This window comes from Pipistrellus hanaki (assembly GCF_964339955.1).
Source record: "Pipistrellus hanaki genome assembly, chromosome: 1".
Classification (NCBI taxonomy): Eukaryota; Metazoa; Chordata; class Mammalia; order Chiroptera; family Vespertilionidae; genus Pipistrellus; species Pipistrellus hanaki.
In genome coordinates, this window is record NC_140503.1 from 79,819,886 (window position 1) to 79,843,716 (window position 23,831).

General features: G+C 36.5%; 1 protein-coding gene across 3 annotated transcripts in view; it reads left to right on the forward strand.

The window, feature by feature from the left end:
• Positions 1-3,760: 3,760 nt before the first annotated feature.
• Positions 3,761-23,831, forward strand: part of NUBPL (NUBP iron-sulfur cluster assembly factor, mitochondrial) — a 218,021-nt gene continuing 197,950 nt past the window's right edge. Inside the window, exons 1-3 of one of the 3 annotated variants that reach the window (XM_084875076.1) lie at positions 3,761-3,902; positions 4,406-4,553; positions 8,718-8,752. In XM_084875076.1, coding sequence (XP_084731202.1) covers positions 3,801-3,902; positions 4,406-4,553; positions 8,718-8,752 — 285 coding nt within the window. In that variant the 5' untranslated portion in view covers positions 3,761-3,800. Of the gene's footprint in view, positions 3,903-4,405; positions 4,554-8,717; positions 8,753-23,831 lie in introns of those variants that run through there. The other 2 variants (XM_084875077.1, XM_084875078.1) reach the window with 2 other exon arrangements.

Genomic DNA, 23,831 nt, shown 5'->3' on the forward strand with positions numbered 1-23,831 from the left:
CATCTTGAACAACCTCCATCTGAACCTCTTTCAATCTGGTACCTCTGAAAATAATCTATGCTCAAGCCACATAGATTATTTTCAGAGATTAACAGTTTGTTTCTCACCTCTGCACAACAACTCAGTAGCTATTCTCCTAGGGCACTACTACACATTAGCCACACTTAGGGGTCAGCTTAGATGTTACCCTATCCAGAAGCAATACTTGCTTAATTTGGGTGCTCTTTGTTTACACTTCTGTATTACTCAGTACCTTTTTCCTATACTTATTACATCATACTGTAATTGTTAGATAACATACTCTGTCTCTCTTGTTATAATGTAAAGTCCATGAGTGGAGAAATTATGTCTTGTTCAATGTTGAAAACGCTAAGATTAGTGTAGTATTTGGAATATAGTAGATGTTCAATACTAGTAAATGTTTGTAAATGAATGAATCTTCAGAAGTCTGGAAGAACTTACAAAGCTATGTGGAGAGAAACAGATATTTATTATTTCCTGTTTTGTGAATGTATTGTTCTGATAGCTATCCCTTTTATCCCTATTCTTTTGGCCTATAATTTATAAACATTGAGCAGATAAACATTTAAAAATTAATAAATCAGCTGAGGAAACACATCACAAAATAACAGAAAGTGATATAAAATGGTAAGTTAAATGTGTCAAACTTAGTGAGAGGTAAAGAAAGTTTAAAGAAGCAATAAGGTAGTGAGATTGGAGGAGAAAAAGCAAGAAACTGAGTTTCCCCCAGCTTATTAAATTTAATGTATTTTGCTGGTAATATTTCATTTGATCCTCACAAGAATTCTCTTGAGGTTGATATATTATACCTGTATTAAAGAAAAGGAAATTAGATCAGGTTAGAACACAATTAACTGAATGATTATACAACAAATTCCCTACAGATAGAAATTAAAATCAACCTTCAAAAATATGGCCGAAACTGGTTTGGCTCAGTGGATAGAGCATTGTTCTGTGGACTGAAAGGTCCCAGGTTCGATTCCAGTCAGGGGCATGTACCTTAGTTGTGGGTACATCCCCAGTAGGGGATGTGCAAGAGGCAGCTGATAGATGTTTCTAGCTTTCTATCCCTCTCTCTTCCTCTCTGTAAAATCTCAATAAAATATATTAAAAAGAGAAAAGAAAATATTATGGAGACATGCCAGGGTAAAACACCCCATACCCTGAATGATCCTTTTTTTGGGGTCTGGGTTCCTGTATCAGTGTTTATCTTTCTCTCTTAAACCTATTTCCTTCACTCACTTATCCTCTTTGTAGACATACTGCCTTCCGTCAAGATAAATTCCACCTCCTTCCTCATGTAAGTTCTTTCTTGAGCAAAACTTGCTTAATTAAACCTGCTTTCTGATTTAGCTAAACTTTTTCCAGCCCAGGTAAGCACCCCAATTTCTCCTTCAGATAGTTGTCAACAACACAGCAGGAAATATCAACACGAAGCAGATTGTTATTGTAATTCACGCAGGGGAGAAACAGTGTAAAATATTTAACTGTAGAAGTGTTTGACTATATTCTGCCCAGAGAGACAACTGGAAGTCATTTTCAAGTTCCACCATTTCTTACTTCTTTTCAGTCAGGTCAAGTTTCTAAACTTTCTAAATCCCTGTTTTCTTGCTAATAAAAAGAAAATAGGATTCTACTAAGTCTCTATCTACCTACTCACAGGACTTCCTGTGAGGATCAACTGAGACGAGGCACGTGAAGCGCTTCACAAATATTTGATTAAACACTGTAAAATGTTTGCACCTGGCTATGAAGCAAGTCCGGTTCCTGGGCTGAAGAAACTCAAAGGATCAAAGGGCATAAACTAAAACCATTTGCCCTAAGAACAGGAACAAGACAGGGATGCCCACTCTCACCACTCCTGTAAGATGACCCCCTAATTTTACAGTTAAAACATAGGTTTAGGCCTATATTCGCAGTATAAGACTACCCCCCACTTCAAAGAAAAGACTTACTTTGCTGTCAAGATCTGCAGGTAATTTTTGTGCAATTTTGGTCTTTTGCCCCCAATTTTCGGTTGACTTTTTTTTTTGTTTCAGAAGTCGTCTTATACACCGGAAAATATGGGTAGTACTAGAAGTACTAGCCATGGCGATCAGACAAGAAGAAGAAATAAAAGGCATCCAAATTGGAAAAGAAGAAGTAAAATTGTCATTATTTGCAGATGACATGATATTGTAAATAGAAAACCCTAAAGACTCCATAAAAATACTAGACTTAATAAATTAATTCAGCAATATAGCAGGGTATAAAATTAACACCAGAGTCTATGGCTTTTTTATACACCAATAATGAACTCACAGAAAGAGAAACTTAAAAAAAAAAAAAATTCCCATTTACCATTGCAAAAAAGAAAAAGTTAAGATACCTAGGAATAAAATTAACCCAGGAGGTAAAGGACCTGTACTCAGAAAATTACAGGACACTGAAAAAAGAGATAGAGAAAGACATAAACAAATGGATTTGTATTTAGAATCAACATCATTAAAATGTCCATGCTACCTAAAGCAATCTATATATTCAATGCAATCCCCATTAAAATACCAATGACATACTTCAAAGACCTAGAACAAACTCTCCAAAAATTCATATGAATAAAAAAGACCCCAAATAGCTGCAGGAATCTTGAGAAAGAAGAACAAAGTTGGAGGGATCACAATACTATATATCAAACTATACTGCAAAACTGCCTGGTACTGGCACAAGAACAGACATATAGACCAGTGGAACAGACAGAGAAACCAGAAATAAACACAAGCCATTATGCTCAATTAATATTTGACAAAGGAGGCAAAAGCATACAATGGAGTCAAGACAGTCTCTTCAATAAATGGTGATGGGAAAATTGGACAGACACATTCAAAAAAAAAAAAAAATGAAACTAGACCACCGATTTACACCATACACAAAAATAAACTCAAAATGGATAAAGGACTTAAACATAAGACGGGAAACCATAAAAATCTTAGAAGAAGCCAAAGGCAGCAAAATAGCAGACATTTGTTGTAGCAGTATCTTTACCGACACAGCTCCTAGAGCAATGGAAACTAAGGAGAAAATAAACAAATTGGACTACATCAAAATAAAGAGCTTCTGCACAGCAAAAGAATCCATCAACAAAATAACAAGAAAGCCCACTGCATAGAACATATTTGCAATGTTATTACTGTTAAGGGTTTAATCTCCAACATTTACTGGGAACTCATACAACTTAGCAAAAAGAAGATAAACAAGCCAATCAAAAAAGGGGCAATGGATCTAAATAGACTCTTTTCGAAAGAGGACATACAGAAGGCCGAGAGATATATGAGGCCAACGAGAGGTGGGGGAAGAAGACATATGTACTACTATTTGTAATAGTTTAAACAATAAAAAAAATAAAATTTTAATATTATACTTAAAAAATTAAATCTAGGGGTAAATTGTAAAATGTATAAAATGTTCATTAAAATGACTAAATCAATCAAATTATTTTAATTAAAACAATGTTTAGTAAATGTGATTGATCAAATATTTGCTTCAGAATATAGTTTCTCAATGAAAATTCACATTGTGCCAATGTGGAAAACTCATATAAATGTAGAATTAAAATGACTTTGGGAAAAACAAACAAACAAAAAAACAAAACAAAAAACCAGAAAAAGAAAAAGAAGGGAAAAAAAAAAGAAACTCAAAGGAGGCTAGTCGCTAGGGAAAGGAAGCCGGGCGTTGCTACGTGACGTCATTACCCGGCGCCCACAGCGACGTTTCCGGCCGGGCTGTGGGCCGCCTCCTGCGGAATGGGGTCTTGGCCGCGCTGGCTGCGTGTTGGCGGGCTGTCGCTCCGGGGTGGCGGGGCCTGCGTCCCGCTCGGGGGCAGCCGCTCGGCTTGCCCGCGCCAGGTCCGTGGTGCAGCGGGAGGGCGGGGGCGGGACGGAGCTGCGGGCGCGGGCCGCAGGCGCCCGGCGTGGCCTCCGCCCAAGGCTCCCGAGCCCCGGGGTCCCGCCCACCGGCAGCTCCGTGAGCCCGGCGGCTGGGCCCCCGCCTTCCACGCAGCCCCCAGTGGGAGGAGGCCGCGGTGGGGAGGGACTGGGAACCGGCGGCTAGAACTGGATGTGTCACTTGCACATGGCATTCTTAAGCCTCGGTTTACTTAGAGAAGGAAAACACGTGGGGTCCCATTTTTAACGTTTGGGCGTCTTGACAGACAAGTCAGCTGAACCACGTGTCTCCTGGGTTGTGATCAATAACAGTAGGTGAATAACACCTACCTAGTAGAAATGAATAGAATTGGACTGGAAAAAAAAAAAAGGACGCTCTTTTAATCACAAACTCCGTATCGTTTTTACTTTCACAGCATGATAATAAAGATGGCTTATTTTAAAACTTTTTTTGTTTTTTAAAGTTATCTGGCGCTGAAAATGAGACCCTAGAACAGAGAAGAAAACAAATCATGTCCCGCGGACTTCCAAAGCAGAAACCAATAGAAGGTGTTAAACAAGTTATAGTTGTGGCTTCTGGAAAGGGTGGAGTTGGAAAGTCTACAACAGCAGGTACTATAGGATATTAATTCTAATCTCAATTAGGAACTTGTGGCAACGGGCCAGTGCACAGTATTACATTTGTAGATTTGTTTTTTCCAAGTTAGTTTTTGTGAAGTTCATATTAGCTGGTTACTTAATGTCAGGAGCTGGTAGTGATTAGGAGCCTAGATTTTGGAATTAGACAAAACTTGGTAGGTGGCCAGGCCTTTGACTCCTTAACTGAGGCAAAGGTTGTCAAGTTGCCCATCAGATCTTTAGTTTACTTAACTGTTCAATGTTTTCCAAAGTGTGGTATGCGTACCCCCAGGGGTAACGGGAAGAGTTTGGTGGGGGTGCCCGTTGCACCGGAGTTTGGTGGGGATATGCATTGCACTGTGCTTAGCTGCGCCTAATTCTGCGTTCTCAAGAGTACGAGGGGTACTCAGCATTATGAAAATTATAGAAGGGTACACATATGTCAAAAGTTTGGGAAATACTGACTTAACTGTAAAATGGCAAGATGACAATTTTTTGCATTAGATGGTTACATAAATTAAACTGCACACTTAGCCCAGTGTCTCCTACATAGTGAGTGCTCAGTATTTGGTTACTGTTATTATTTTAAAACCATCTATTGACTTTAATACTGAATTATTTCTGTTCTTTGGCAGCCTTTTCCAGTCATTTTCCATTTAAATATAGTTGTTCATGTACTTGTAATGAGATTGTTTACATTATTGTGACCTTTTTCATTTAACGGTAATAAAATATAATTTTCAGCATTTATAAAGTCAATATTTTCAAATATAAGGTCTATATTATTGGTCAAAGGTTAAATGTAATTATTTAAGATATCTTCTAATCTTTATATCTTTTATATTAATATATTGGAGCAGAGAATATATATATATGTTTTTATGGTGGCTCTTCTTAATTTAGTGTAGATTTCATGGTGCCTGAAGTGGTGCTTTTATTACCCATAAAAGAATGCAACCAGAAATAGAAGAGTTACTATCCAAAACTAATAAACAGATATTCCCAAGTTTTTTTTTTCAAAAGAAACCTCTTATTTCTAAAAAGTTAATCCACTGTAATAATTTTAAAGGGTAACATCCCTTCTCCCAATCCTACTCAACAGAGTATTATTAATTTTGGGTCATAAAGTTCTCATGTCTTATGGTTGCCTCATATTTAATTTTCAGTCATTTCAATAGGAATGGCTGCTAATTCAGGTCTTAGCTAACCTATCTTTTTATTTTTTATTTTATTTTTTAAATATATATTTTATTGATTTTTCACAGAGAGGAAGAGAGAGGGATAGACAGTTAGAAACATCGATGAGAGAGAATCATCGATCATCTGCCTCTTGCACACCCCCCACTGGGGATGCGCCCGCAACCAAGATACATGCCCTTGACCGGAATCGAACCCGGGACCTTTCAGTCCCCAGGCTGACGCTCTATCCACTGAGCCAAACCGGTCCCGGCAATTTTTTATTTTATTTTTTAAAATATATATTCTATTGATTTTTTACAGAGAGGAAGAGAGAGGGATAGAGTTAGAAACATCCATGAGAAAGAATCATCGATCAGCTGCCTCTTGCACACCCCCTACTGGGGATGTGCCTGCAACCAAGGTACATGCCCTTGACCGGAATCAAACGCGGGACATTTCAGTCCGCAGGCTGACGCCATGTCCACTGAGCCAAACCGGTTTCGGCTAGCCTATCTTTTTTTTTTGCAGTTAATTTAAAAAAAAAAATGACTACCTTATTATATTTCACTTTAATTTTAGTTGCTTCTATACTGATCTTTAAAATTTGTGGACTTCTCCCTTCCCCGAGATTATTAACCTGAAGTTACGGCATATATATCTCTCAAAATTCTTTATTTCTATTGAAATTAATGACATTTTTGAAATAAGAAGGGCCAGGTACAGAGTTCTGTGACTGTCACTAGAAATCTGTGTCTTTACTTAAAGACATATTTAGTAATTCCTAGGTCTTAGTGGTTTTATAGTTGCACAATTAGCAATAAATCCAATGATATAGTTTTATTAGTTCATTTACCCCCTCCCCATTTTTACTTGAAGGTAATTGTAAAAGAGTTTCTTCAGATGTTTGAAGAAATTCATATCTACCAAGTATTGTAGTGATGACAGACGCTTAATTTACTATTTAATAGATTATAAACTATTAAAATGATTAGTTAGTGACTGTTCTAAAGAATTCATGCTGTATCAGACACATTTTTGCTTTCCTAGAGGTCTACAATCCATCTATTTTATATTTTGTTTTTAAGACTTAGAAGTTCTTAGTCTTTGGCCAAAACCAGTTTGGCTCAGTGGTAGAGCGTCGGTCTGCGGACTGAAAGGTCCCAGGTTCGATTCCGGTCTGGGACATGTACGTTGGTTGCGGGCACATCCCCGGTAGGGGGTGTGCAAGAGGCAGCTGGTTGATGTTTCTCTCTCATCGACGTTTCTAGCTCTCTATATCTCTCCCTTCCTCTCTGTAAAAAATCAATAAAATATGTTAAAAAAAAAAAAAAGAAAGAAGTTCTTAGTCTTTGGTTCTAGTATACATCTCTTTTTTAAATTTAAATTCAGAGTATATTTACATATTTTCAGTGGTGTGAATAATTTTGTATGCTCTGTGACTACTTGGTCTAGTTAAAAAATCTGTTATTTTCCTGATGAGACCCATAATTTGCTGGGTCTATAAGCTAGCACTTTTTTTTAAAGCTGATTGTTCATTGCTTTTAGACGAGATCGGGCGCATTCAGGGTGGTATGGCCGTAGTGTTCATTGCTTTTAGTTAGAAGATTACCTATTGCCATGGAATGTGATAGCATATAAATAGGTAAATATATGAGAAAATGTATAGTATATGTCACAAGTAGGTGTTTTAGTAAGTTCCCTTCTTTGCTTTTTTTTCTTTGTTAATGTTATACCACCTGTCCCAAACAACTGGTCTATCCTTTTTTCATAACAGCCCTATCTGCATACATAAGCCTTAGAAATAGGTTATTTCTAAGTAACTGTTGTTATTATGTTTATTTCCCTTTTATATATTTATTCTTGTGCCAAATGATTTGAAAATACTTCCCATTTGAATGTGTATGCTAGAGATATTTTGGATTAGAATGATAACATTTGATTAGTACAAACATGCTCTGTGATCCTATTGTATAAATATTGAAACTCCCTAACATTAAAATGAATTAACCTTTGACGGTTTCCACTTAATGTTGGATTATGTTAGGTTTATGATGTACTTGAAAATCAGAATTACTTTATAATTTATAAAGATTAATTTATCAAGTGCCATGCCCTAGGCTAAGTACTTTGCATACAGTATTTCATATAATTCTCAGAACAGTTATGAAATAGGAATTATTCTTATTTTATAGAGGCAGAAACAGACTTAGGGGCTAAAATATCCTATTCAAGGTTACATAAGGTGGTGGTGGAACTGGGATTTGAACCAGGCCTACCCAGAAACCTATGCTCTTAACTACTTTAAAGGAAACAATCTCGGCTTCATTTATAACATAGATTTGTAAGGAATGTGATCCATAGTATGAGGGTCCATTTACCAGTCATGGAACATCTTTATTGCTGGTCTAAAGGTGGTTTTCAGACTACTACTTTCTTCCTTGCTAGTCTTTGGGATTCACTAGAATAGACTGTTTTCAGAACATGTTTTACCACTTTACCTTTTACCTTCTTCTCTTTTCTTTGTACAGTGACTCAGCCTTTCATATATGTAAATATTATGAGTTACATATTTAGAATTCCTGCATCACTCGCATTTATTTTTTAAAAACAATATAATCATATCCATTTTTATTTATTAAAAGGAAGATATTTTTTTGAAAACATGTTTTTGAAAATAATTAAATATATATACCATTAACATAGTTTTAAAAAAAACTAAGTAGATTATTTAAACAAAATTATAATAGATTATAAATGAATTATTTGAAATTTTAAAAAGCATCTATTATGTTGGAATCTTACTTTTGAGGGTTTTTTTTTTTACTTCCTGAATTCTCTCCATGTCCTTGTAAAAAACATATAAGGAAAATATATTAAATGTTTCTGTGCTTTGGTTATTACATTGTAAATATTAAGAGGGAAAATGAATTTTAGTAGAAGGAAATTTACTAAATTCAATTACTTTTTTGTTTCTTACAGTTAACCTTGCACTTGCTCTATCAGCGAATGATTCGGTAGGTGTTCATTAATCGAAATATTAATTTATTAAAAATCTTTTTTAAGGCACTGATAAAGAGCATATTGATGTTTTTCATTTATTCTGTCAAAAGCTATTAATGCTGTTCTAGTAAGTTGCATGTCTTTAAGGAATTCAAAATCTCCAATAATCACTGGTTATGTTTAATAACACTAATAAAAATAAAGGGGACCACTAGTCACAGAATTTAGGCAGCCTCTAGAAACTAGAAAAGGCAAGAAAATGGATTCTTCCCTAGAGCTTCCAAAATATGTAATTCTGCCAATATACTAACGTTAGCTCCTTGAACCCATTTTGGACATATGTGATAATTTCTTACAGTAGAAATAGGAAACTAGATAGAAAGTCCATTTTCTTAATTCTTGACTTTCCAAATATCTCTTTATTTTGCCTTCATATTTGATAGCTTGACTAGATGTAGAATTCTAGGTTTAAAATAATTTCCTCTCTGAACCTTGAAAAAAAAATTCCATTTTCTTCTACATGCTAATGAAATGTCTGATGCTAGTCTGATTCATATTGCTTTACAATAACCTATTTTTTTCCTCTCAAAGCTTTTTGAGTTTCCTTTTTGTTGTTTGAGTTTAGAAATGTCACAGTTATGCATCTAATTGTTGGCTTTACATTTTTTTTACTTGCTTGGAAACTAGCCAAACAGTATCAAAATTTCAGTTTTTTTGAGCTTAGGGCAATTTTTTTTTTTTTTTTTATTGATTACTTGTTGTGATGTGTTTGTTCTCTCTCCAGAAACCTATTAGGTAGATATGGACCCTTTATGCCAGTTAATTTTTCTCTCATATTCTCTATCACTTTGTCTTTTGTTTTGTGTTTTAGAAGATGTCTTAGACAATTTTCTACACTGCTATACTAAATTTTAGTTGTTATTTAGTCCTTCTAATTTTTTTAAAATTCAGAAATTGTATTTTTTCCAGTTTTTCAGAACTATTATTTATTTTCCAATTGCTGTCTCTACCCACTTTAAAAGAATGGTTGTATTATTTGTTTGAATCTCTCTGAAGATGCTAATTAGAATTAATAAAGAAATAATCTTTTTAATGAGCATTCTGTTTACTTAGCATGATGGTTTTCATAATATGGTCCTCAAACCAGCAGAGTCAGCATTACCTGGGAACATGTTAGACATACAAAATCATCAGCTCCATTTCATACCTACTGAATCTGAAATTCTGAGGGTGGAGTCCTGCAGTCTGTGTTTAAATTAGTCTTCTTGGGTATTTTGATACATGGATCTAGAGGTTTTTAAAACTAATCTGCAAATGGCACCTTTTTGATTTTCTAATGTTGTTATATATTTTTTTCTGGAGTAGGATGACACATTTGCATGATTTAAAAAAAATTTATCATTATTATTTTAAATACTGTTGAGGTTATTACAGATATCCCTCTTTTTCTCCCCCTTTCCCTCTTTCATTAATTTTCTGCCCCGCCCCAGGCCTTCTCCACCCTATCGACTGTGTCCATAGGTAATGTATATATGCATTTAAGATCTTTATTTAATCTCTTCCCGCCACCTACCCCTTTTTCCTCGGGAGTCATCAGTCTGTTCCATTTCCATGCCTCTGATTCTATTTTATTCACCAGTTTATTCTGCTCATTAGATTTCTTATTCATTTATTTTGATTTTTAGATTCAGTTGTTGATAGGTGTGTATTTGTTGTTCATATTTTTTATCTTTTTATTTTTCTTTTTCTTCCTCATCTTAAAGAATACCCTTTAGCATTTCATATAATACTGGTTTGGTGGTGATGAACTCCTTTAGCTTTTTCTTGTCTGTGAAGCTCTTTATCTAACCTTCAATTCTGAATGATAGCTTTGCTAGGTAGAGTAATCTTGGTTATAGGTTCTTGCTATTCATCACTCTAAATATTTCTTGCCACTTCTTTCTGGCCTGCATAGTTTCTGTTGAGAAATCAGCTGACAATCATATGAGCATTCCCTTGTGGGTAATTAACTGCTTTTCTCTTGTGGCTTTTAAGATTCTCTCTTTGTCTTTAGCCCTTGGCATTTTATTTTTTTAATTATTATTATTATTTTTTTTAATATATTTTATTGATTTTTTACAGAGAGGAAGGGAGAGAGATAGAGAGCTAGAAATGTCAATGAGATATTAGGTCTAGTAATAATTAATGTCGTTTTCTAATACCTTTTTTAAATCGAATTTATTTAAACAATACAACAAAATTTAATCAACAATATAGTTGCCGTTGTTTTCTACTACTTGTGCCCAACGTTCAGGAAGCATTTTAATCCCTCTGTTGTAAAATTCTTGTGATTTTGATGCAAAAAATTCGGTCAATGCATTTTTGAGGCATTCTTCATTATTAAATTTTTTTCCAAGAAGAAAGTTTTGCAAAGAATGAAACAAATGGTAATCGGAAGGGGCAATATCAGGAGAATACGCAGGTTGAGGGAGAACTTCCCATTCCAACTGGCGCAGTTTTTCAGCAGTGATTCTTGCAGTATGCGGTCGTGTGTTATCGTGCTGAAGAATTACGCCCTTCCGATTAATCAGCGCGGGTTCTTTTTCTCTTAAAGCTTGGGCTAACCTTTCCAATTGGGCACTATACACTGCACTTGTAATGGTTTGGTTAGATGGTAAAAGTTCATAATGAAGAATTCCTTTAAAATTCCACCAAACACACAACATCACTTTTTTCGCATGCAAGTCAGGTTTTGGCGTGGGCTGCGGAGCCTCATTTTTGTCCAACCATTGAGGCCGCCCTTTCAAATTAACATACAGCACCCATTCTTCATCTCCGGTAACAATTTGCTCTAAAAACGGCAAACGGTTTTGACGAGAGAGGAGCGAACTGCAAATTGTGACTCTTTGATTACGGTTGTTGTCGGTCAACTCATGAGGAACCCATTTTCCAAACTTTTGGACTTTGCCAAGTGCACGCAATTGATTGGAAATTGTTTTTTGTGAACAATTTAAAGTTGTCGCAAGCTCTTGTTGGGTAATTTGAGGATTTTGCACCAAAAGAGCTTGAAGAGCTTCTTGATCAAAATTGGACACACGGCCTCGACCACTCTTGTCATCTAACGAAAAATTTCCCTCGCGAAATTTCTCAAACCAATGCTGGCATTTTCTGGCGCTAACTGCATCTTGACCAAGAGCACTACAGATGTTTTTTGCAGCCTCACTTGCTTTTCTTCCTAATTGGAACTCGTAAAGCATGCAGTGCCGAATATGCTCTTCATCCGCCATCTTCTTAGCCCTAGTTTTGCAACAAAAACCAAACCAAACACAAACTTTTTCAAGCAAAACTTGTTAATTTCACTTCACACGTTCTGTAGATACCACGTGTTTGAAGGTTATGTCAATACAAGTCAACGCCAAGCAAGATTTTAAACAAATGTTAAAAAACGACATTATTTATTACTAGACCCGATAGAAACATCGACCAGTTAGTTGCCTCTTGCACACCCCCTACCGGGGATGTGCCCGCAACCAAGGTACATTCCCTTGACCAGAATTGAACCCGGGACCTTTCAGTCCACAGACCGACGCTCTACCACTGAGCCAAACCGGTTTTGGCATAGCCCTTGACATTTTAATTATGATGTGTCTTGTGTGGTCCTCTTTGGATTCCTCTTGTTTGGGATTCTCTGTGCTTCCTGGACTTGTAAATCTATTTCTTTCATCAGGTAGGGGAAGTTTTCTGTTATTATTTTTTCAAATAGGTTTTCAATATCTTGCTCTCTCTTCTTCTGGTACACCCATAATGTGAATGTTGATATGTTTGAAGTTGTCCTAGAGGCTACTTACACTATCTTCATATTTTTGGATTCTTTTTTTTTTCTCTTTTGGTTAGGTATTTTTTGCTTCCTCATATTTCAGAATGTTGATTTGACTCTCAGAGTCTTCTACTCTTCTGTTGAATCCCTGTATATTATTCTTTATTTCATTCATGCTTAATTTCTGACTGTTCCTTTCCCATTTTTTTTTTTTGAGGTTTCTAGAAAATTCTCAAGTAACCTTATAACTGTGGGTTTCTATAGCCAGTAGTTTGCTTTTTCCTCCCCCCCCCCCCCCAACTTGTGACATATTTCTTTGTCTCTGCATTTTGGCTGCTTCCATGTGTTTGTTTCTATGTATCGGGTAGAGCTGCTAAGTGTCCTTGAGTTGGTAGAGTGGCCTTGTGTAGTAGGTGTCCTATGGGGGCCAGTGGCTCAGCTTCCCTAGTCACCTGAGCTAGGAGTTCTAAGTGCACCCCTTTGTGCGCTGTGAGCACAGTCTTGTTGTAGTGGAGACTTAATTGCTGTTGGTGTCACTGGGAGGATTTGACATCCAGGGCAATTGGTTGTGAGGACTGATACACCCTTATGGAGCAGGACTTGGTTCAGTGGGGCTTTGGTGCTCACTGAGTCTGTCCCTTGAGTGTGTTGCTTATGAATGTATAGAGTTGTAATCTGTTATGGTCTGACATTGATCACTGGGTACACTGGCTCTTGGGTCTCCAGGGCAGTGCAGTCAGCCACCCAGCAGGAGCTACAGAAAGATCTGCAGATTTTTCCTCTTTGTATTGGGTTTGGAAGTGTCCAGATGAGGCCAGCTATAAGCAAGGCAGGCTGGTGCTGGTACTGGTTCTTGGGCCTTTTATTGATAGGTTTGGGGCTCCCTAACCTAGCTGCAGCTTGCTTGAGTGATTTTAGCCTGAGCAAGGACAGGCCATTCATATGCAAAAGCCGCTGTTCACAGCTTGGGTGGGGTTGTAAATTGGATGAGGCGGGGTCTTAGGAAATAGTCAGGGCAGAGCAAACAGAAATGGATGCCAGTCAGCCCTGCAATTGGGGAGGTCCCAGCATAGGAACAATGATTTCTACAAGCACCTTGATCTGGTTTCCGCCCTGAATCCCAATTCCTCCTTGATCTGGTGTCTGTATTCCCCAGAGCCCCACCTTGGTGCTGGAGCACAGAGGAAGTGGGAGCTTGTAAGTTCAGTTTATGGTGCTGGCCTTTTAAGAGGAACAGCTGGGTCTCCAGCAGCTTCTGTGTCACTGAGCCCCAATCCACACTGGTTTTTACAGCCATTAGTTCTTACTGCCTATAGGGACTTCTTTTTCCCGCTCTGGGACCCTGAGCTGAGGGTCTGATGTGGGGCTGGGATCCCTTGCTCCTCTAGCAGCCTCCACATTAAAAAGTGGCACACGTGGGTGCCAGACCAATCCTTTCTGTGCCTCTGCACCTCCTACCAGTCTCAGTGTGCTTTCTTCTCTGCTTCTCTAGCTGTAGGATTTCCATTCAGGCAGCTTCCTGGTGGTTCTGGATGACGGTTGTTCTGTGTTTTAGTTGTAGTTTTGATGTGGTTGTGGAGGTGGTGAGTAAGGCTTTTACCTACGCCGCCATCTTTTGGATTTCTGGTTATATTTTTTATTTAGTGGTAAACTTTTTTTCTATTATTGTTTCAATGGGCATTTGGGATAGAAGAGAGAAAATCATGTATATTTAGTTAATGTTGTTGAAGTAAGAGCCATTTAAAAATAATTTTTATTAGGATCCTTTGTTACCTAGGGGAAGGAACCATATTTTTCTTAAAGAAGGGAGGAAACAGAAAATTGAATGGGTGGGAGGGTAGATGCATTTGGGGGATCTTTATTATTATTATTTTTAAAAATATATTTTATTGATTTTTTACAGAGAGGAAAGGAGAGGGATAGAGAGCTAGGAACATTGATGAGAGAGAAACATGGACCAGCTGCCTCCTGCACAGTCCCCGCCGGGTTTGTGCCTGCAACCAAGGTACATGCCCTTGACTGGAATTGAACCCAGGACCTTCCAGTCCGCAGGCCGATGCTCTATCCACTGAGCCAAACCGGTTCTGACATAAACAAATATGTTAACACTAGAGGCCACTCACCCGCCTCCCTGATTCCCCTTATCTGCTCAGCCTGCCTGCCTGGTCACCTCTAAATGCTCTGCCTGCCTGTCTTATCACCTCTAAATGCTCCCCTGCTTGCCTGATCGCCCCTAACTGCCCAGGTTTGTCCAGAAGGTTGTTCGGCTGTCCAGTCTAATTATCATATTACGTTTTTATTATTATAGATATTTGAGAATATATGCTTAAACATTTTTATTGATAGCCTTGTATTATCAGAAAAGTTTGGATGTCATGGCCAAGGAAAAAGGAATTTCTGGGCTGGATCTTAGTCCCAGTTTAAAAGCAGACTATTTTGTAGATTGAGGTGAAGGCCTTATAGAAATGGGGTGTGGCTTTTCCTTGCCTTTTCCTTGCCTTTTATACTTTACTTTGAGGTTATAGAAGTTAGTATTGAAGAGCATAATGCCTGTCATGCATCTAGAAATTGTATGCAGTAGTGTGTTGGAGCTTGCTTATGGTTGTTTTGTGTGAGCAGATTGTTAAATTTTTAGGAATTTTGCAAGCCAGTTGATATCATGTTGTTAGCTTGAAATAGGCCACGATGGGAGTAATTAAACCATGAAAATTGGCAAATACTGAAAATCAGACTTTCCACCACATTCTGAGCCAGTTGTTAAACAATTACTGGGAAACCACCATCATGCATATTTATAATCATATTTCTTGATTTTTCTTTTTTCTATCTTATTAACCATCCTTATGGATCTTTTTCTTCTACAGTATAAATTTAATAATTGGGTGAGAAGAGCACTCAGACTGTGAGAGGAAAACATAAAGGTCACTATTGATAAACTGTGAGATTTCCTAAGTTAGTTCATTTCAGTGCAACAGGCTTTAAAAAAATTTTTTTTCTTTATTGGTTAAGGTATTACATATGTCCTAACCCCTCTTCCCTCCCCCCTCACTCTTCCACTCATGTCCTCACCCCCCTGGTGTCTGTGCCCATTGGTTAGGCTTATATGCATGCATACAAGTTCTTTGGTTGATCTCTTTTGTTGAGCACCTATAACACTGTTAGACACTCTGGGAATATAAAGAAAAATTGTGTGTTTGTGTGTGTGTGTGTGTGTATTTTGGTTATGTATAGCTGAATTAGGTTCAATAATAATTCTGTGAGTTAGAAAATGTTAATTAAAGCAACACTTAAGATTTTAATGTGCTTCATAATGGACAAATTATGTACTATTAAAGGTTTTATAATGTAGTGAAGACAGAGGGTGATAGATGTCTTAAAATAATGAGATGTATTCAAGGTCAAATATAGTAGTGTATCTGTCCAAGATGACTAGTTTTTATTCCAGAGAAAAGCAGTCTTTTTTTTATTATTATTTTTTTTTAATGAACATAATTATATTTCATTTTCACAGAAACCTGTGATGCAGTGCATGTAATACTTCTCAGTTTTACAGTCTTTATTGATTCTTGCCCAATCCTTATCTCATTTCATCAGCCAGCAAATGTCCTTATTTCTGTCTCTGAATTGTTTTTCCAGTGTATATCTTTCTATTTCCATTATTCCCACTCTAATGAAGGCTCATTACTTCTTTTAGGCTCAATCATTCAATTATACTTCAAGTAGTTGTTGAGTGCCCAATTCGTCCCAAGTACTTTCTAGTTAGACGGTATAGAAATGAATGAAACACAGCCCCTGCCTTTGAGGAACTTACAGGCTGGCACCACTGCTCATGCTCAGATCTGTTCAGTACATAATGCCAGATTACTCTTACTAAAGCATGGTTGGTATTACATTACTCTCCTGTTCAGAATACTGCTCAATGCCTTTATGACTCAAGATCTGACTCTCATCTATTACCTTTCTGGGTTTATCTTCAGCTCTTCTGAACGATCCCTGTGCTCTAGCCAATCTGGGTTACTTTCCATTGCTAGCTTGTACTTGATAATTTACAGCCTTTCTTCTACATTTATATTGGAGTGTTCACTTCAGCTTTATCTGTTCTGTCTTCCAGGCTTGCATGTATGGCTGTACTGGTTATATCCTGCATAAGGGTGCTTCTTGAGAGGGTTGAGTGATGACAGAAATCCATGCTACCCTCTTCATCATGTGCATCTGCAGGCTGCATTCTAATTCATACAGAGGCACTGTATGAGCTAGTGTGAAGGGCAGCTTAGTGAAGTGCTCCATGATTACCCCCCAAGTGAGGGTCAATTTTCCATCTTGTTAAATCCAGTTATACTATTTATTTGTATTATTATTGTACCCATTTTGGTACTTTTTATGATAACAATATAATTAACATTTATTGAGCATCTATTATATGTCAAACTGTGGTACTCATGACATGGTTCTTAACTCATTTACTCTTTTATTTTATTTTTATTGATTATGGTATCACATAATTGTCCTCATCTCCCCATTCCCATCCCAAACCCCTCCCTACATATACATTTGCTCTTTATAGCAACCATATGGGAATGGATATTATTGTGATCCTTGTTGTAGATAAGAACTCATAAGTACCCGGAGGCTAAGTAATTTGACTAAGGTCACCCAAGAAATAAATGGCAGAGCCAAGGTTTGAATACCAACCTAGATCCTGTGCTCTTAACCTACTTGGTATATGACTACTGTCTTAGCTAGATTCTTATGATTAGTAAATATGTTCTCTTTATCCTTGGCTGTTCTTAGCAGTTAGCACAATGTTTTAAGACTTAGGAAAAACATAATAAATGTTTGCTACATAGATGAATTTAGTGCATAGACAGGTTTCACAGTATGTAGGTGCAAAGTTTTATCTTGTTTTGCTTTGTTTTTCAAGGACTGGTATGGAACGGAGGGCTTGTTGTTGCTTATTTGCTTATGCACTGTTTTTTTAAAAAAAAAATTTTATGCTTCTTAAAAGATGGTGTACTCCATGATTATATTTGGCCCTCTTTTCATTTTATACTTTTTATCCAGTAATTGCAACTTTCCCCACTTCCCAGTTACTACATATGTGCCCTATTCCAAATGCATCACCAGCCCAGATATCTCCTGGAAACAAGACCTGTGTGTCTAGTTGTCTATTATAGATGTCTATTTAAGTGCTTCATGAGCCTTCAAACTCAACATGTGTGAAACCAAATTCTTCTTTTCTATAACTTTCTTTTGTCTTACACAGGTATGTTGTCTAAATCAGTCACCTTCTCCTGGTATTTCTACCACTTAAAGCTTTCTAGAATATGTGCTCTCATTTTGTTCCTTAATGCCACTGCCTTATTCAGACCCTTATAATGGATCTTCTGTCAAGTGACCCTTGCTCTCTATTTTCTTTGCTGTGATGCTTTGGGAAAAGGACTAACATTTTCCATATTATTTTAAATGGGTTTACTATCTCCTATGCTAGTCTATGAACCTTTTGAGGGCAATGATTTTGGTTTTATTCCTTTTTTAAATCTTCAGTGCCTCGCCTAGTGTTGGTACATAGTAAACTCTTGGGAGAAATGTTGGTAATGACAGTAGAACATGTTAACTGAAGAGTGGTCATGAGTATATGTATATTTGATATATATGGCAAATTCGAATTGTCTATAGTTTGTCTAAAGGCTGAACTATGCCTTTTTTTCCCTAAGAAATGAAATAAAATCTAAGTGGGATAATATATGTGGAGTACTTTGCATAATGGCTAATGGCTGATACATAGTAAGTTCTGAATTGGTAGCTAAATAAAAAACTTTTTGTAAGTAATATTTCATAATAAATGTTGATATGTATTTTACTTGACTATTGTAGCAAACTTATTAAGTTTTTACTTATTTTCCATTGCTAAAATGAATTATTAACTAGAATTTTGATTGGATTTAAAAATGGACAAGGAAGCAGTATTACCTTCAAGATGTCTCTATTTCCGCCGAGACCGGTTTGGCTCAATGGATAGAGCGTCGGCTTGGGGACTAAAGGGACCGGGGTTCGATTCCGGTCAAGGGCATGTGCCTTGGTTGTGGGCATATCCCCAGTGGGGGGTGTGCAGGAGGCAGCTGATCGATGACTCTCTCTCATCGATGTTTCTAGCCCTCTATCTCTCTCCCTTCCTCTCTGTACAAAATCAATAAAATATATATATTTAAAAAAATAAATAAATAAAAAGAAGATGTCTCTATTTCTTTGGTGATTTATTTTCTCATTTATGTATATCTCAAAATATTTTTCCCCCATGATTACATAATGTCTTCACACTTATTCTTTATAGACATGCTGCTTTCCCCCCCCCACAAATTATTATGAGTGTGTGTATATGTGTGTGTGTGTGTGTATTTTAAACATAGGTAAGATTACCTTAAGCCTTTGTAGTTAGGAAAAACTAGGATGTTTTAGTTAAAGACTTAGGTTTTGCATTTGGAAATGTTCAACTATCTTGGGACAGAACATATTAAGTACCACTGCCTAAAACACTTAATTTTCTTCAATAATAATTATGTATATAGCAGTTAATAGACTAGTTTTTTTGGTATCAGAGAGATTTGGGCTTGATTCTGGCCCTGCCTTTTGTAAACTATGTGACTCTTGCTTGTGCCTATCTCTTAAGGGTGTACTAAAGGAGATAAGACATATAAAACACTTAGCACAGTGTCTGCACATAGTACATGCTGATAAACATATTCTCTTTTTCTGTTTCTAATTCTTAAATTTTCTTTTTTAATTATAGTTCATGTTCAGAATTATTTTGTATTTCAGGTGTAAAGCATAATGGTTAGACAATCATATACTTACAAAGTGTTCTAATATTTCAAGGACCCACCTGGAACCATACATAGTTATTATGATATTATTGACTATATTTCCTATACTGTACTTTACATCCCTGAGATTATTTTGAAACTATCAATTTATAGGTCTTAATCTCTTCACCTTTTTCACCCAGTCCTCCAATCTCCCTCCCCTCCGGCAACTCTTAGTCGGTTCTTTGTTTCTATGAGTCTGTTTCTATTTGTTCATTTATTTTGCTAATAAGAGCTATTCTTATTAGCTGTTATAACTGTCCAAATGCCAGCATGAACATATAGTTATAATCTGAAATATTAGTTATGGTGTGAATTTGGATTAAATATGGATGAAACTGTTTTTCTCATAATTACATATGGAAATCCTGATATATATTGTACTACATAGTTCAAGTTCATAAGGTTGGTGTTCATCTTTTTTTAATGCCAGTGTTGTAAAGGGAGAACACTATATTAAATTAGTTTGTTCTTATGTTTTTATTTATTATAGGTTGGTAGTATATACAACCGACACATTTCTTATGAAAAAATAGTTTGTTTTAATAGTATGGTTAGCCTTTTTGAGTAAGGGTACACTATTAGTATTTAAAATATAGTTGTTTTAAAGCTAGAGGGGAGACTGGGGCAGGAGATCCAGAAGGAACAGTTGCAAAATCATTATTTTTTACTTTTCTTCATTCAAAGGCAATTCTTGATAAGAAGCATGTTGTATAAGTGCATTTAAATTCACAAATTTTTACATTTACTGAGGAGAGACACAGCAAATATATTTGTAATTAGAGCAAAGGTGTTTACTAAAACTAAGAATTTCTTTTAGGATAAGAAATAAAAATATTCATATTGGTTGATGAGTTGTTTGCAAATATTTGATAATTGTGATAGCTACATGGAGGGTTTATAATCAATGAAAATAATGAATAGTTTTCTGATAAATTACTTTTTTTCCTGTTCCTTCATAAATAGTTTTGCTTATTCATTCATCAAACATTTATTAAGAGCCTGTCATCTCCTAGTGATCTTGTCATGAGAATACAGAGCTGAAAAAGACCGCCCCTATCCTCACTTTTAGTTAATTTACAGCCTGAGTGACTATTTGGGAAATGGTCATTTCCATTTGAAGAGAGGATCTCTGTATGACTTGATTCTTGACATGTCTCGAGTATACTTCTCATTTGATACAGATGCTTCTTCCAGATCTTTTCCTCTCTGAAGCCTTCTATCCTATTCTAGTGTTTTTTCTCCCAGCACATGATCTTGCCTCCTATTCCATAAAAACGGCTTTTCATTGGTAACTTATTTACTGTTCTCTCCCTCTATCAAGTGTATCTCTGTATTCATCATGATTTCCTTACCCTCCTGCCTCAGAGAAAGAAATGTCAGACCTGATACCTCTTCCAGAATTCTTGATCCTTCATTTCTTACCTTTTCTAGGACTTTAACTCATAAATTCCTTTTGGTTATCTTTAGTTTCTCTACTAATTCCTTCCCTTTAGTCTGCATATTTACTCATCTTACTCATATACACTGAGAAATATACATGTGTATTTGTTGGGTGCGACTGAATGAATCAGCAGTTCTTTTTTAAACCCTGGATTCTCTCAAACTTCTTACTTCTGTTACTTTCCCATTATAGTTGTATTTGAGAGAGTAGTCTACACTGGCTGTGTCAGTTTACCCAGTTTTTTGGTTGTGGCATTTTAAAGCTTTAAATCTGGCCTTGATATATTTCATATTACAGATTTCATTCCAGCCTGTTAGTTTTTTTGTAAGGAGCATGTGATCGTTCATTTTTGGCAGTTGCACTTTGTGAAAGGGCTGGGGTTAGCACTGCTGCCAGAAATGGGTCAATGAGTGTTCAGATGAATGAGAAAAAACTTTTAAAGAGTCTTTATTTATTGTTGGTGTAATAAGACAAAGTAATTATAAGCTTGAACCTCTTACCATGTTCTTGCTTCCTGGAACTTCATCCCTCAAATGCTTTGCCAAATTAACCACTTCAATCAATTTTACTGAAAATGAGTTACTGTTTTAAATAATTCTTTAGATATTATTTGTAAGAAGTTTCCTCTCTTTTGTCTTCCAAAAGGACATGTCTCCTTTGTACTTATGTAAAAATCTTAGACTACTGGTTTAAGAGAGCAGGCTGCTTGTTCTAAATACAGCGAGTGTAAAGTATAACTGTCTATTTTCAGCTGAGCTGGAAGGAAGAACTCTATTCTGCTGTTGCTTTAAAAAATGATTGTATTACTGTCAGGGCAGATAACAAGCTAGGATTTTCTAAGAGCAATAAATGACAAGTTGGTTTCCTGCCTGTGGCTCTTAACCAATGTAACATTCTTAAATTCAGGTAGGAAAGTACTCAGGTAGTCTTTGCATGCAGTTTAGATCCCCTGCATGGAGATAGGGTTGCTCTGTGTTTAGATTTTTCCTGAACTGAACAAGACACAGAAGATTTCTTCAAACCCTGAAACAGCTTATAGCTCTCCAATTTGTGTTGGAATGTTATCTGGACTGTGATGGGGTTCTTTGCCAGTCACCATGGAAACTGACCAAGGCTCTATCTAGTCCTATTCTTTGGGCTGTTTGGGGTAGCTTAAATAAAAGATGACCAACATATCTAATCCTCTTCTCTACATATGAATTTTCTTTTAAAAATGATTAAAAATAGCTTACATAAGAGAGTATAGGGTATAGATGGATCATATTTCTGTTAGGCTATTTAAAATGTTCTGTGTAGCTGAAGAATATGCCTGCCAAGAAACATTAATGAAAATTTTTCATTTTGTATGGGCATAATTCCATTGGTTTGTAATTTTGTCTGTTGGCCTCTGTGCTTAAATATGCAACAGAATGGCAAATGCTAAATTTTCATTTGTGATGGAGAGGACATGCCATAGAAATTAGGGCATGAGCACTTTATCATTCCATTGCCAAGTGAAATATGGCTTAAGTTATGGTGTCAGAGACATAAAAGTTAAAAGCATCTGTAAGGAATTAAGGTAATTAAGTATTTAAATATTATAGACATCTAATAGTACACCTTTCAAAATAACCAGCAGGTAGCTGAAGTTAGGAAAGGCTTTATACGTATGCTAGTCTTTAGAAGTCTGAACCTTGACAACCCCTCCTATTTCCTTGGTGAGGAACTGGTGAACAGGGGAGGAAAATCTGAGCAGAAACTATGTGAGGAGTTGCCTGATGCTGCTAGAAGAGTCTTTTTAAAATTAATTAATTTAAAAAATTGAGGTGACCTTCACATTGTTAGAAGAGTTTGTCCTGTGAACCACATTGGTGCCATTGGTTCATTTTCAAAGTCTGACTCTGGTAAAAAGGCAAAATGAGAACTTGGATGATTGAGGTGCCCTTTAGTTGTTTCAAATAACATGATTTCCTTTAATGTCCAATAAAGCCTATTTCTATGAAATAAAAATGAAGGTATAATACTCAGTGCTTCTACATATCTAGATACTTGCATTCATTTATTCATTCAGGTACTTACCATGTGCTAGGCACTTTTCTGGGTCCTAGAGATAGAGTGGGGAGAAAAGTCCAAGTTCCTATTTTTAAGGGGTTTATAGTCTAGTACAGTATTTAAATATATATATATATATATATATATATATATATATATATATATATATATATTTATTGATTTTTTTTTTTTACAGAGGAAAGGAAAGGGATAGAGAGCTAGAAACATTGATGAGAGAGAAACATCGACCAGCTGCCTCCTGCACACCCCCTATTGGGGATGTGCCCGCAACTACTGTACATGCCCTTGACCGGAATCGAACCTGGGACCCCTCAGTCCGCAGGCCGGCGCTCTATCCACTGAGCCAAACCGGTTTCGGCCTAGTACAGTGTTTTCTACATTTCTCACCTCATGGCACACATAAACTAATTGCTAAAATTCTGTGACGCACCAAAAAGTATATTTTTTTCTGATCTGACAAAAAAGGTATAATTTTGATTCATTCACACTGGACGACTTGTGTTGGCTGTTGTCATTTTCCTATTTGACAATCTAAGGGAGAAGAGGTCAGTGCCCCTGACTAAACAGTCACAGAGATAGAGTGGAAGAGTCTTTTTAAAAAAAATTCTTGTGGAACATTGGCTGAAAATCTAGTGAAAGAGATATAGTAAGTAAATATATACTTTTAGGTAGTAATAAGAGTTATGAAAGCTAATAAAGCAGTGTAAGAAAATAGAAAGTGATGGGAGGTGCTATTTTATTTTATTTATTTTTTATTTTTCCCCCCAATTTTTTAATTAAGGTATTATATGTGTACATATCTTACCATTGGCCCTCCACCCCCCACTCCCATACATGGGAGGTGCTATTTTAGATAGGGTTGTCAGAAAGGGGCCCTTTGAAGACATTTGAGCAGAGAGATCACAGGGAGAGCCCTGAGCTGGATCAACTTGGATTGGTAG